Here is a 12,346-nt window from a genome sequence, read left to right on the forward strand (position 1 = left end):
AAAAGTGGCTTCTGAAACTGTAAGGGAAACTGTTCCTTGCTTTTGATTATCTTGTTTTTAATTACTTTCATTTTTCCCTAAGCCAAAGGGATATACGTTCAATATTTAAAAAAAAAAAAAAACAAAAAAACCCCACAGAAATTTATAATACAGAAAGTAAAGTCTCAGAAACTTCTACCCTTCAAAGATGACTACTGATAACCGCTTGGTTGAATTACTTCATTATAAACTGAGAAGTTGAGGAACTGAAAAGGCAAGAAAACATATTTCTTATAACTTTAGTTAATAAAGATTTCATATCTATGAATGTTTAAAAAACAAAAAGACATTATTGTTTAATAAACTAATCTATTTAAATAAAAATAAAATTAAACAACAAAATATTATATTTTACCTCTTGGATTGACAAAGATTTTAGTAAAAGCATTGAAAAATACATGAAAGCATTTATACCTTACTGTATCGGTGGCTTTCTCTGGAGGTTGGATTATGGAAAATTTTTACTTTCAACAACATTTAATATTCCTGTATTAATTTTTTTCTATGAGCACATATAACTTATCTAATTAAGGAAAAAAGAAGACTACGCAACTTAAAAAAAAAAAAAAAAGGAAAAAGAGCTCTGTGTTCTGATATGGAGAGATCTCCATGATATATTATTAAATGGAAAAAGAAAAATGCAAAAAACTGTGTATGGTATCCTACCGTCTGTGAAACAAAGGCAGAAATAGAGATGCAAAACAAGGCTCACTAGTTTCTGCATAAAGAGAGAAAAATGAAAACAGTCACCTGTAGGAGGCAAGGGGCAGCAGGTGGAATAGGAATGAGGTGGGATTAAGACTTCTCAAGATATACCTTTTTCTTAAAATACTGTTTTGAATTTTGAACCAAGTAAATAAATTATTCAAAAAGAAAAATAAAAGGGGGAAAAGGAAAAAAAAAAAAATGAAAGTTTCTTTTTAAAATCATGGAAGGGAAAAAAAAGCAACTAGATATCACATTTATAAAGAATATAATTTTTTTTTAAATAAAAAATTTGTTGAAAATATACAAAAACTTCATGTAGTTAAATTAAAACCATTTAAATATCTGTTTTGGTCTTCAAAAACAATGGTGGTAAAAGTCCTTTCCAAAAATCTAGGGTTAAGATGTTAAATGTTTATAACTATGTTTCAATTAGCTTTGGTAAATGATATAATTAAGATTTCTAATGTAGTTGTGAAATTAATTTGAAAAAATTATTTTAAAAAATCAGCAGTTTAATATTTGGGGACAATGCTTGGGGAATCAGGAATCATTAACTAATTATTGTTTATGTTGACAGGTGTGATAATGTTAATGTCCTTACATTTTAGAAAAGCATCCTGTAACATTTAGGGGTGAAATACCATAATGACTGTACTTAAAACATTTCAAAGAACAAAAAACTGAAGCAGTTATGGCAAAATGTTAAAAACTGTTAAATCCAGGTGATATATAGAGAGGATTTCAATTTATAGTCTTTCTGTATTCTTCTAATTTTTCATAATAAAAACATACTTTATATTTGAAATTTTAAAACTCTTTCTAAAATTCAGTGTTTTAAACTATTCTTTGGTTCTTTTAAAAACAAGCATCCTTGACTTGGTCAGGCAGTAGTTTTAAGAAGCTACATAAAATACCTCATGATCATTATTTAAATAGTATATTATGTATTTATTTATCATTGATTTTGATACCCACTTTCTGCAAATGTCTTTTAAAATGGACATATACAAGGCCACTGTAATCAATTAGTGTGGTATTGGTAAAGCTCTAAAGACATCAGTGTTACAGTAAGCACAGTATAGAGAATCCAGAATTAGAACTCAGTATAAATAAGTTTATATGCGACAAAGGTGATAGATCAAATATGGTAGGTTAAGGATGAATTTTTAATAATGCTTCTGGCACAACTGGCTATCCACCTCTAGAAAATAAAAGTAGACCAGAAACAAAAATTAATTAAATATTAAAAACTTAAATGCAGAAAATAAAATAAACATAGTGCAAGAAAATCCAGACATTACAAGTACAGTAATTTCTATAATATACAAAAAAACCCTAATAAACTGGTAATCCTATAGGAAAAATGAGAAACGGGCAATTACCTTCAAATGGCCCCCAAACACAAAAACATACTCAAATTTACTAATAGTTTAGGGAACACAAAGGAATAAACGTGAACTACCACTTCACACTCATCAGGCTGGTGAGGATGGGAGGAAAGGACAGTCTCGTACGTTGCCGGTGGACATCCGATGATGCATGGTTCGGTAAAAACTCCTGGAAAGGCAATCTGGCAACTCTATTAAAAGGAAAAACATCTCTACTCTTCAAATTTGTACTCCCACTTCTGGGAACCAATCCAAGAGAAATAAAATTACTAATACAAGTGAGTTCATATGAAGATATTATTGCAGCACTGTGTGTAGTGGCCAAGAACTGAAAACAAAGTGAATGTCCATCAACAAGGGGACGGCCGAGTAAACAGCAGACTCCCAGCTGAGGTAGAGGGTGCATCTTATGATCCCATTTTTGTAAAACAATGACAAACCACCTCCCACACACCCACCTCCATATATATATACAAAGACCTGTATAAGATTGTATGAGTATAGAGGAAAGTACGGACAGAGCCACACTAAGCTGCCAGTTAAAGGAGTTTATGGGGAGGTGGGGCCCAGCCATCTTCCAAGGAGAAAGAAAGTGTTCATGGTAAAAACAGGTATATGATCCCATTTATGTAATAGTACATGTTTATATGTGTATGTATAAATAGATGCATTACTATTTTTTAAATGAATATAATCATTTTCCTAAATGGACAAGTATCTGCAGTGTCTCAAAAGGGTTTCACAAAATACGACTATTAAAATACATATTTTTTTCTAAATATAAACTGCCAGAAAGAATGTAATCATTCATTTTTTCATACCACGCACAGAGTAAAATCATGGCGTATACAGCTTTGTGTGTCCATCTGGCTGGCAGGCTAACATCCAACCAACCTGCAAAGGTTTAGCAACTTGCCTGTAATATAACATGCCCAATTCAGTGACGTTCAATTAGAGTACCATCTTCCTCATCAATATACTTTTCTTGTAGTACTCACTGGCTGCAGGTGCTTTTAGGTACAATGGCAGTTCCTCAAGAGAGAAGTTACCTGGTAAGTGACGTGAACATAAGGGGGATCCTGAGAGAGTGAATATACTGGAAAGGATTTCTTCCCATTGTGTAGAAGGACCTTGAGTTCAGAAAGACATCGTTGCATTTCAGCCACATTCCTAGATAAAGTTTCCAGCTCCTTAGATATCTGGTAAATCTCCGTTTCACTTTGTAAATTCTTTCTTTGAGGCGGATTAGGAGGCTGTGGTGTGCTGGTGTGGTCTGGTGTGCTGCTCGGTCTGGGCGGTATTTCTGACCAGGTAACAGGTTTGGTAGTTGGAGTCTGCAGGGGGAGGGGGCCATCACAGATACTGGATGGAGGGCTTTGTATTTCTTTAATAAGGGTTCGCCCAGGACTTCCACTTTGACTACTGGTACTAGCTGTTAATAAGAGCCCTCTGTTTTGGTGACAAAAGTTTGGAGAAAGACTTTCAGTTCTCTTTTTCCTATTTGCTTTATTTAACAGGGCACTGAAGGTTGAGTAGCCACTGTGGCTTTCACTTGATGTCACCGAAGAGTCTTCTTCCAACATTACTTCCCTAACAATCAAGCGGATGATATACCCGTCACACTCTGAAGAAGGGAGAAAGGTCCTATCAGTAGATTTCTGCTTTCCTACCAAAATTAGTAACAGTTTATCTGTCAAGAAACATATGCCTTTTGGCTTTTCACCACTCTCTAAATGAATTTGCTGGATGTTTGGCATAGAAGATGGAATGACCGAATAGATCAAAATTATGTTACAGGCATTGGAAGCCACTGCCACTACCTGTGCTTTAAGATTAAATGCCATGAGATCAGGAACCAGAAGGCCTGGAATGTTCACTTTTCTGGTCATGGTAACCTCTCTCTCAAAGGTCACAAGGACCAAGTGTGAAGAGTCCTGACCAGTTCCTGTCAAGTAGTCCTTTTGTCTTAGACAAATAAGAGGACTATCCTCAGATCTAGACCTATTGACACGTATATGAGTTAGATCCAGAGGATCTAAAGAGGAAGAAGAAAAGGAAGGAGAAACTGATAAACCAGAATTTGTTTCAGAAGCAACTACCCCCTTATCGAGAGCAGGCACTTCGCCAATAACTGGTAAAGTACATAGACAAGTGTCTTCACCACTAGGTGGAACGTCAAAGGTTTCAGATGCATTTAAGCCACAAATCTTATCGAGTGGAAGTTCAGTGGCTATAGCAACCTGTGAGCCCACAGTGGCTCTGATGGAGCGGATGTAGCTGTCCACATCGAACACTGGGCAGAAGGAGCACCTCTGAAGAGTTTTCTGAACACTGTTCCAAATAAAAGAATGCAGGCTGCTGCCTACTGCCACCACCAGCCTCTGGCCGTCCTGGGTCCAACATGCACAATGGATACGGCCCTGGGTGTTGACGTCCACTCTTACCTGGGAACTGTCACGGTGAATATTATGGAAAACGGAGACTTCCCGTGCTGTCAACACCGTCAGAACAGCACTTTCTGGGTGCCATACACAGCCCTGGGGAAGGACAGGGAGTGATTCTCTAATTTCACAGGTCTGAGCCATCAGCCACTGGCTTGTCTCTGTAGTGCTAGAACACAGCTGCCACACAGTGACATGCTTCTTGTGTTGGACAGCGAGCAGAATGGGCATGTCTGCAGTACCAGGTGGGGCCCAGGACAGCCCGGAGACATGCTCAAATTGTCCAATGACCTTGGAGTTCCCAAACTTGGCCTCTCCACTGTGAAACTGCACATCAGTCAGGACAACCTGATTCCCATCGGTCCAGGCCAGGCCATGAAGTGGGTGTATTGCTTGATACAATGCATTCTGTCCCGTCCTGAGAAGTTTTCCTTTTCCCAACTCCATCCTTTCTGAGAAAAATTATCTGAAATAATTTAGAAGGTAAGTTACACCATGAGAAAATAATCAGACAAATCAGAATGTAAGACATTTTACAAAACAACTGGAACCCTGGATTCTGCTGAGTCTGTTAGATATACCTGCAGTGGTCTGTCCTGAGGAAATAGTGCCCCGCCCCCCACCTCCAGTCTGCCCTAAGGAGACAGCTACCCAACCTCCAGCCTGCTTTGAGGAAACAGCTTCCTGACCCCCAGTCTGCCCTGAGGAGCCTGCCATCCAATCCCCACCTAAAGAGATTAATCCTTCAGTGCTTGCTAAACCTATAATCATCTCTCCTGAGGAAGCAGCCCTCACTGTTCTGTCTGGAGAGATTAACCATTTTACCGGATGAAACTGCAACAGAATGTCCTGAGGTAAATGGCTTGAGGGATACTTCTAATTCTTTTCATGACACACCCCCACCACCAGTCTTTGCTTCAAGACTTATAACCAGACGGAAGTCCCAACAGGCCCCGAAGGGTGAGGTACAAAGTGTGACCCATGAGGAAGTATGCTATATTCCAAAAGAACTGTATTTTTCCAATTTATACAGACAGAAATCAGGGTAATATGTGTGGGAATGGATATTAAGGGTTTGAGATAATGGTGGAAGGAATATGAAGTTGGATCAGGCTGAATTTATTGATATGGGCCCACTAGGCAGAGACTCTGCTTCAATGTTGTAACTCAAGGGGTTAGAAAGGACATTAACAGTTTGTTTGGGTGGTTAGCTGGAACATGGATCAAGAGGTGGCTGACGTTACCTGAGGTTGAAATGCCAGAACTGCCCTGGTATAAAGTAGAGGAGGGAATTCAAAGGTGTAGAGAGATTGGAATGTACACCCCTGGAATATCCAGAGGACACACCTTTTACCAGGACTGTGAGGAATAAATTTGTGAGACTAGCTCCATCATCCCTGAAGAGCTCTGTAGATGCCCTTCTCTGTAGGTCAGATATTACTGTGGGGACTGCTGTCACTGAGCTGGAATCCTTAAACACAATGGGGTCACGTGACAACACTCAATTGCCAAAGACAAGGTGGACATAGCTACCATAATGGAAAAGAGGCTCAAAGCAGCAGGCAAAATAATCTGTCTCACAGAGACTTATGGCATTGACTAGTAGATCATAAGAGTACATCAAAGTAAAATATATGGGCAGTCTACTAAATTCTTGTTTGATCTGTATAAGCAGAATAATTCTAGGTCAAGTGAACAAAAGTCTACCTTGAATTACAAAAACAGAGAGTCATGGCCCCTTAATCAATTCCCAGACTTGAGACAGTTTACAGACCCAGAGCCCCTTGAATGAGGGGAAGGCTGGGTACCCTTGGGGAAGGGCCGTTACACTGCCAAAAACTTATACTGTTAATCTTCCTTCCAGCCTTTTACCAGGGTAACTGTGCATTGGGGAAAAGGAAATGATCAGATATTTCAGGGATTATTAGACACTGCTGCAGAAGTGACATTAATTCCAAAACATCACTCTGGTCCACCAGTCTGAGTTGGGGCTTATAGAGGTCAGGTTATCGATGGAGTTTTAGCTCAAGTTCGTCTCACAGGGGATCCAGTGGGTCACTGGACCCATTCTGTGGTTATTTCCCCAGTGCCGGAATGCATAATTGGAATAGACATACTGAACAACTGGCAGAATACTCACATTGGTTCCCTGACTCGTGGACTGAGGGCTATTATGGTAGGAAAGGCCAAGTGGAAGCCACTAGAACTGCCTCTGCCTAGCAAAATAGTAAACCAGAAGCAATACTGATTCCTGGAGGGATTGCAGAGATTAATGCCACTCTTAAGGACTTGAAGGATGCAGGGGTGGTGAGTCCCATACATCCCCATTCAACTCTATTTGGCCTGTGCAGAAAACAGATGGGTCTTGTAGAATGACAGTGGATTATCGTAAGCTTAATCAGGTGGTGACTCCAATTGCAGCTGCTATTCCAGATGTGGTATCATTGCTTGAGCAAATCAACACATCCCCTGGTACCCGGTATGCAGCTATTGAGCTGGCAAATGTTTTTTTCTCAATAGTTGTTAGTAAGGACCACCAGAAACAGTTTGCATTCAGCTGGCAAGGCCAGCAGTATACATTCACTGTGCTGTCTGAGGGGTATATCAACTCTCCAGCCCTATGTCATAATATTGTCTGCAGGGATCTTGATAGTTTCTCTCTTCCACAAGACATCACACATACTATTCCACACAGCATTGCTTCTGACCAAAGAAACCACTTCACAGCAAATAAAGTGAGGGAATGGGCACATGGTCATGGAATTCTCTGGTCTTACCATGTTCCCCATCATCCAGAGGCAGCTGGGTTGATGGAATGGTGGAATGGCCTGCTGAAGTCTCAATTATGGCAACAAGTAGATGGCAATACCTTGCAGGGCTAGGGCAGCATTCTCCAGGAGGTTGTGTATGCTCTGAATCAGCATCCACTCTATGGTGCTGTTTCTCCCTTAGCCAGGATTCATGGGTCCAGGAATCAAGGGGTGGAAATGGATGCAGCACCACTCAGTACCACTCCTAGTGATCCACTAGGAAAATTTTTGCTTCCTGTCCCTGCAAGCCTAAGCTCTGCTGGTCTACAAGTCTTTGTTTCAAAAAGGAGTGCTTCCACCAGGAAACACAATAATCCCACTGAACTGGAAGTTAAGACTGCCACCTGGCCACTCTGGGCTTCTCATGCCTCTGAATCAACAGGCAAGGAAGGGGATTACTGTACTGGCAGGGGGTGATTGGTCCTATCAAGGGGAAACAGCACTCCAACTACACAACAGAGGTAAAGAAGAGCTTTCCTGGAATACAGGAGATCCCCTAGGGCATCTCTTAGTACTACCATGCCCTGTGATTAAAGTCAATGGAAAATTTGAACAACCCAATCCAGGCAGGACTACCAATGGCCAAGAAACTTCAGGAATGAAGGTTTGGTAATCCTACCAGGCAAAGAACCACGGCCAGCTGATGTGCTTGCTAAGGGTAAAGGGAACATGGAATGGGTAGTAGAAGAAGGTAGTGATAAATATAAACTACGACCATGTGACCAGTTACAGAAATGAGGACTATGATGGCATGAATAATTTCTCCTTGTTTTGTTATGAGTATGTTTGTATTTGTTTATAAAGCAAATATCTTTGCTTTCTTCTCTGTCTTCTCCCTTTATCATATGACATAAGCTGTATTGTTCATTTTGCAGTATTTAAGTTAAAGGAAATCAAGTTCATTTCTGGTTGTATGCAGGATAGCTGAGTATTGTTAGGCAAAACATATGTATGTTATTGTATTCTATCTAGAAATTAAGTATGTTTTAAGGTGATGTGTACAGCTGCCAAGTTGACAACGGGTGGACTGTGATGGTTAGGTTCATGTGTCAACTTGGCCAGGTGATGGTGTCCAGGTGTCTAGTCAAGCAAGTACTTTCAATGGAATTACCAGTTCACTGCTTGCCCTACGGAATTTGGACTTATACATCCTGTCCAACGGAACTTGAATTAGTGCATCCCCACAGCTGTGTAAGACACTTTTGTAAAATCTTGTGTTTACAGATATCTCTTGTTGATTCTGTTTCCCTAAAGAACCCTAACTAATACACCTTCCAACAAAGAAAAGCCCAGAACCAGAAGACTTTACAAGAAGAGTTAATACCAATCTTGTTCAAACTCTTCCAAAAAACTGAGGGAACACTACCTAACTCATTCTAATACCACAGCCAGATAAAGATATTACAAGAAAAAAAATTACAGACCAATTTCTCTTATGAATATAGATGTAAAAATCCTCAATAAAATATATCAATTCCAATCCAACAGATTATTAAAAGAATTATACACCATGATAGAGCGGGATTTATCCCAGATATGCAAAGATGGTTCAAAATAAGTAAATCAATTAATGTAATACACCACATTAACAGAACAATGGGAAAAATCCAAATGATCATCTCGACACCAGAAAAGGCATGACAAAATCCAGCACGCTTTCTTGATTTAAAAAAAAAAAAAAGAATACACACACTTAGAAAAACAGAAATAGAAGGAAACTTCCTCAACAAGATAAAGGGCATATGTGAAAACCTATTACTAACATCACATACAATGGTTAAAGACTGAAATCTTCCCCTCTAACATCTGGAACAAGACAAAGATGCCTACTGTCATTACTGTTATTCAAGATTGTCCTGAAGTTCTAGCCAGAGCAGTTAGAAAGATAAAGAAATAAAAGGCATCCAAAATAGAAAGCAAGAAGTAAAACATTCACTATTTGCAAATGACATGATCCTATATATAGAAAGTCCTGAAAAATCCACAACAAAGCTACTAGAGCTAACAAAAAAGAATTCAGCAAAGTGACAGGATACAAGACCAATACACCAAAAAATGAGTAGTATTTCTATACACTAGTAATAAGCAACCTGAGGAGGAAATCAAGAAAATAATTCCATTTATAATAGCAACTAAAAGAATCAAATACCTAGGAATAAATTTAACCAAGCCATGTAAAGGAATTATAGGAGGAAAACTATAAAGCTTTGCTAAAAAAAAAAAAAAAAAAAAAAAAAAGAATCAAAGAAGACATAAATAAATAGAAGGACATTCCACACTCATGCATTGGAATACTACATATTGTTAAGCTGTCAATTCTACCAAAAGCAATTTGTAGATTCAATGCAATCCCACTGAAAATCCCAAAAGCCTTCTTTGCAGAAATGGAAAAACCAATCGTCAAATTTATTTGGAAAGGTAAGGGGCCCTGAGTAGCCAAAGTCACCTACAAAAAGAAGAACAAAGTTGGAGAACTCACACTTCCTGAATTTAAAACTTGTTACAAAACTACAATGGTCAAAACAGCAGGGTACTGGCACATGGGCAGATATAAAGACTAATGAGATCAAATGGAGAGTTCAGAAATAAACCCTCACATTTATGGACAACTGGTTTTTGACAAGGCTGCCAAGTCCACTCAATTGGGAAAGAATAGTCTCTTCAACAAATGATGCTGGAAGAACTGGATATCTATATGCAAAAGAATGAAGGGATGCCTTTATTTCACATCATATACAAAAATGAACTCAAAATGGATCAAAGACCTAAATATAAGAACCAGGAGTATAAAACTCCTAGAGAACATAGGGAAGCATCTTCAGGGTCTTGAGTTAGGCAGTATTTCCTAGTCTTTATACCCAAAGCACAAGCAACAAAACAAACAACAGATAAATGGGACTTTGTCAAAATAAAAAACTATTGTGCCTGAAAGGACTTTATTATGAGAGTGAAAAGACAACCTACGCAATGGGAGAAAATATTTGGAAACCACATTCCAATAAGGGTTTACTACCCAGACTATACAAGGAAATCCTACAAATCAACAATAAAAATCCAAAACGCCAACAAGGAAGACGAAAATGTGGACATACTGAACAAAGACTTTTAAAAAATGACCTTAAAAATGCTCAAGGAGATGAAAGAAAATTCAAAGAACTAAAGGATATCAGGAAAACAATGAATTAGCAATATGAGAATCTTAGTAAAGAGATAGAAATTTTAAAAAGGAACCACAGAAGTACTACAGTTGACAACAATAACAGAAATGAAAAATTTCCAGGAGAGTTTTAACAGCACAATGGAGCTAGCAGAAGAATCAGCAAACCTAAAGACAAGACAACTGAAACTAATCAGGCTGAGAAGCAGAAAGAAAAAAGAATTATAAACAGCAAAAATAGCCTAAGACACCTCTGGAACACCATCAAGCTCACCAATATGCACATTTTGGGAGTCCCAAAAGGAGAAGAAAGAGAGAAAGGGGCAGAGGGAACATCCAAAGAAATAATGACAGAGAACTTCCAAACCTGGCAAAAGATGTAAATATGTACATGCAAGAAACCAAGAGGACATCAAACAAGATAAATATGAATAAAAATACATATACTGGTTTTGGACATAAAATGTACAAAGATATGTGGTAACAAGTACAAAAAAAGTGGGGGACAGAGGGGTATAGAAAAAGTATATGTACATGCTACTGAAGTCAAGTTGGTAGCAAACAAAATATTTTTGTTATATATTTAGGACGTTAAATTTTATCCCCATGGCAACCACAAGGAAAATATATGAAAAATATATCCAAAGAGAAATGAGAAGGCAGTCAATATGGTACAAAACAAAAAAATAAATATAAAAGTAGGCATTAACGGGAGAATTGAGAAACATAAAGGTATAAAACTTACAAAGACTAAACAGCAAAATGGCAAAAGAAAGCCCTGCATTATCAGTAGTGACTTTAAATGTAAAAGGCTTAAACTTTCTAGTAAAAAAAGCAGAGATTGGCAGAAGTGATTAAAAAAGCATGATCCAACTATAAGCTGTCTGCAAGAGACTCACCTTAAAGTCAGACACCAGTAGACGAAAAGTGAAACGATGGAAAAAAATACATACCACGCAAATAGTAACAAAAAGAGAGCTGGGATAGCTATACTAATATCAGATAAATCAGAATTTAAGCAAAAATAATAATAAAAAATAAAGTTACAAGGGACAAAGACAGTCACTATATATTACTAAAGGGGTCAATCCAACAAGAAGATTAACCACTATAAATATATATGCCTCTAACAGCAGAGCCCCAAAATATATGAAGCAAATACTGACAGATTTGAAGGGAGAAACTGATGATGTTACATTAACAATAGGAGACTTTAATAATACACCACTTTCCATAATGAATAGGACATCTAGTCAGAAAGTCAATAATGAAATACAAAACTTGTACAATACTCTAAATGAACTAGCTAACACGTATACACAGAACACTGCACCCAACAACAACAGAATACATATATTTTTTTTTGAGTGCACATGGATCATTCTCTAGGATAGACCATACCTTAGGTCATAAGACAAGTCTTAATACATTCAAAAATATTGAAATCAAACAATGTATCTTCTCCAACCACAATGGAATGAAGCTAGAAAGCAATAACAGAGGGAGGAATAGAAAATTCACAAACGTGGAAATTAAACAACATACTCTTAAACAACCAATGGTTAAAGAGGAAGTAACAAAGGAAATTAGGAAATATCTTGAGGTGAATGAAAATGAAAATACAACATACCAAAACTTATGGATGCAGCAAAGGCACTGCTGAGAGAAAAATTAATAGCCTCTAAATTCTTAACATTAAAACAGAAGAAAGACTTCAAATCAGAGACCTGACCTCAAATATATGCAAGTTAAATAACACAATCTTAATCAATGGGTCAAAGAAGAAATCACAAGAGAAATCAG

General features: G+C 37.8%; 1 protein-coding gene across 6 annotated transcripts in view; it reads right to left on the minus strand.

Moving 5' to 3' along the window:
• The window catches only part of LOC119516697 (WD repeat and coiled coil containing), a 28,245-nt gene that overhangs the window by 6,956 nt on the left and 8,943 nt on the right, over positions 1 to 12,346 (minus strand). For 4 of the 6 annotated variants that reach the window (XR_005213352.1, XM_037813116.1, XM_037813114.1 and 1 more), the window contains exon 2: positions 3,185 to 5,042. Coding sequence is in view for 4 of the 6 variants with exons in the window: in XM_037813116.1 (XP_037669044.1) it covers positions 3,185 to 5,023 (1,839 nt within the window). In the remaining 2 variants the exon portion in view is untranslated. Of the gene's footprint in view, positions 1 to 3,051; positions 5,043 to 7,353; positions 7,384 to 12,346 lie in introns of those variants that run through there. The other 2 variants (XM_037813115.1, XR_005213353.1) reach the window with 2 other exon arrangements.

The sequence above is a fragment of the Choloepus didactylus genome, chromosome 20, assembly GCF_015220235.1.
Source record: "Choloepus didactylus isolate mChoDid1 chromosome 20, mChoDid1.pri, whole genome shotgun sequence".
NCBI lineage: Eukaryota > Metazoa > Chordata > Mammalia > Pilosa > Megalonychidae > Choloepus > Choloepus didactylus.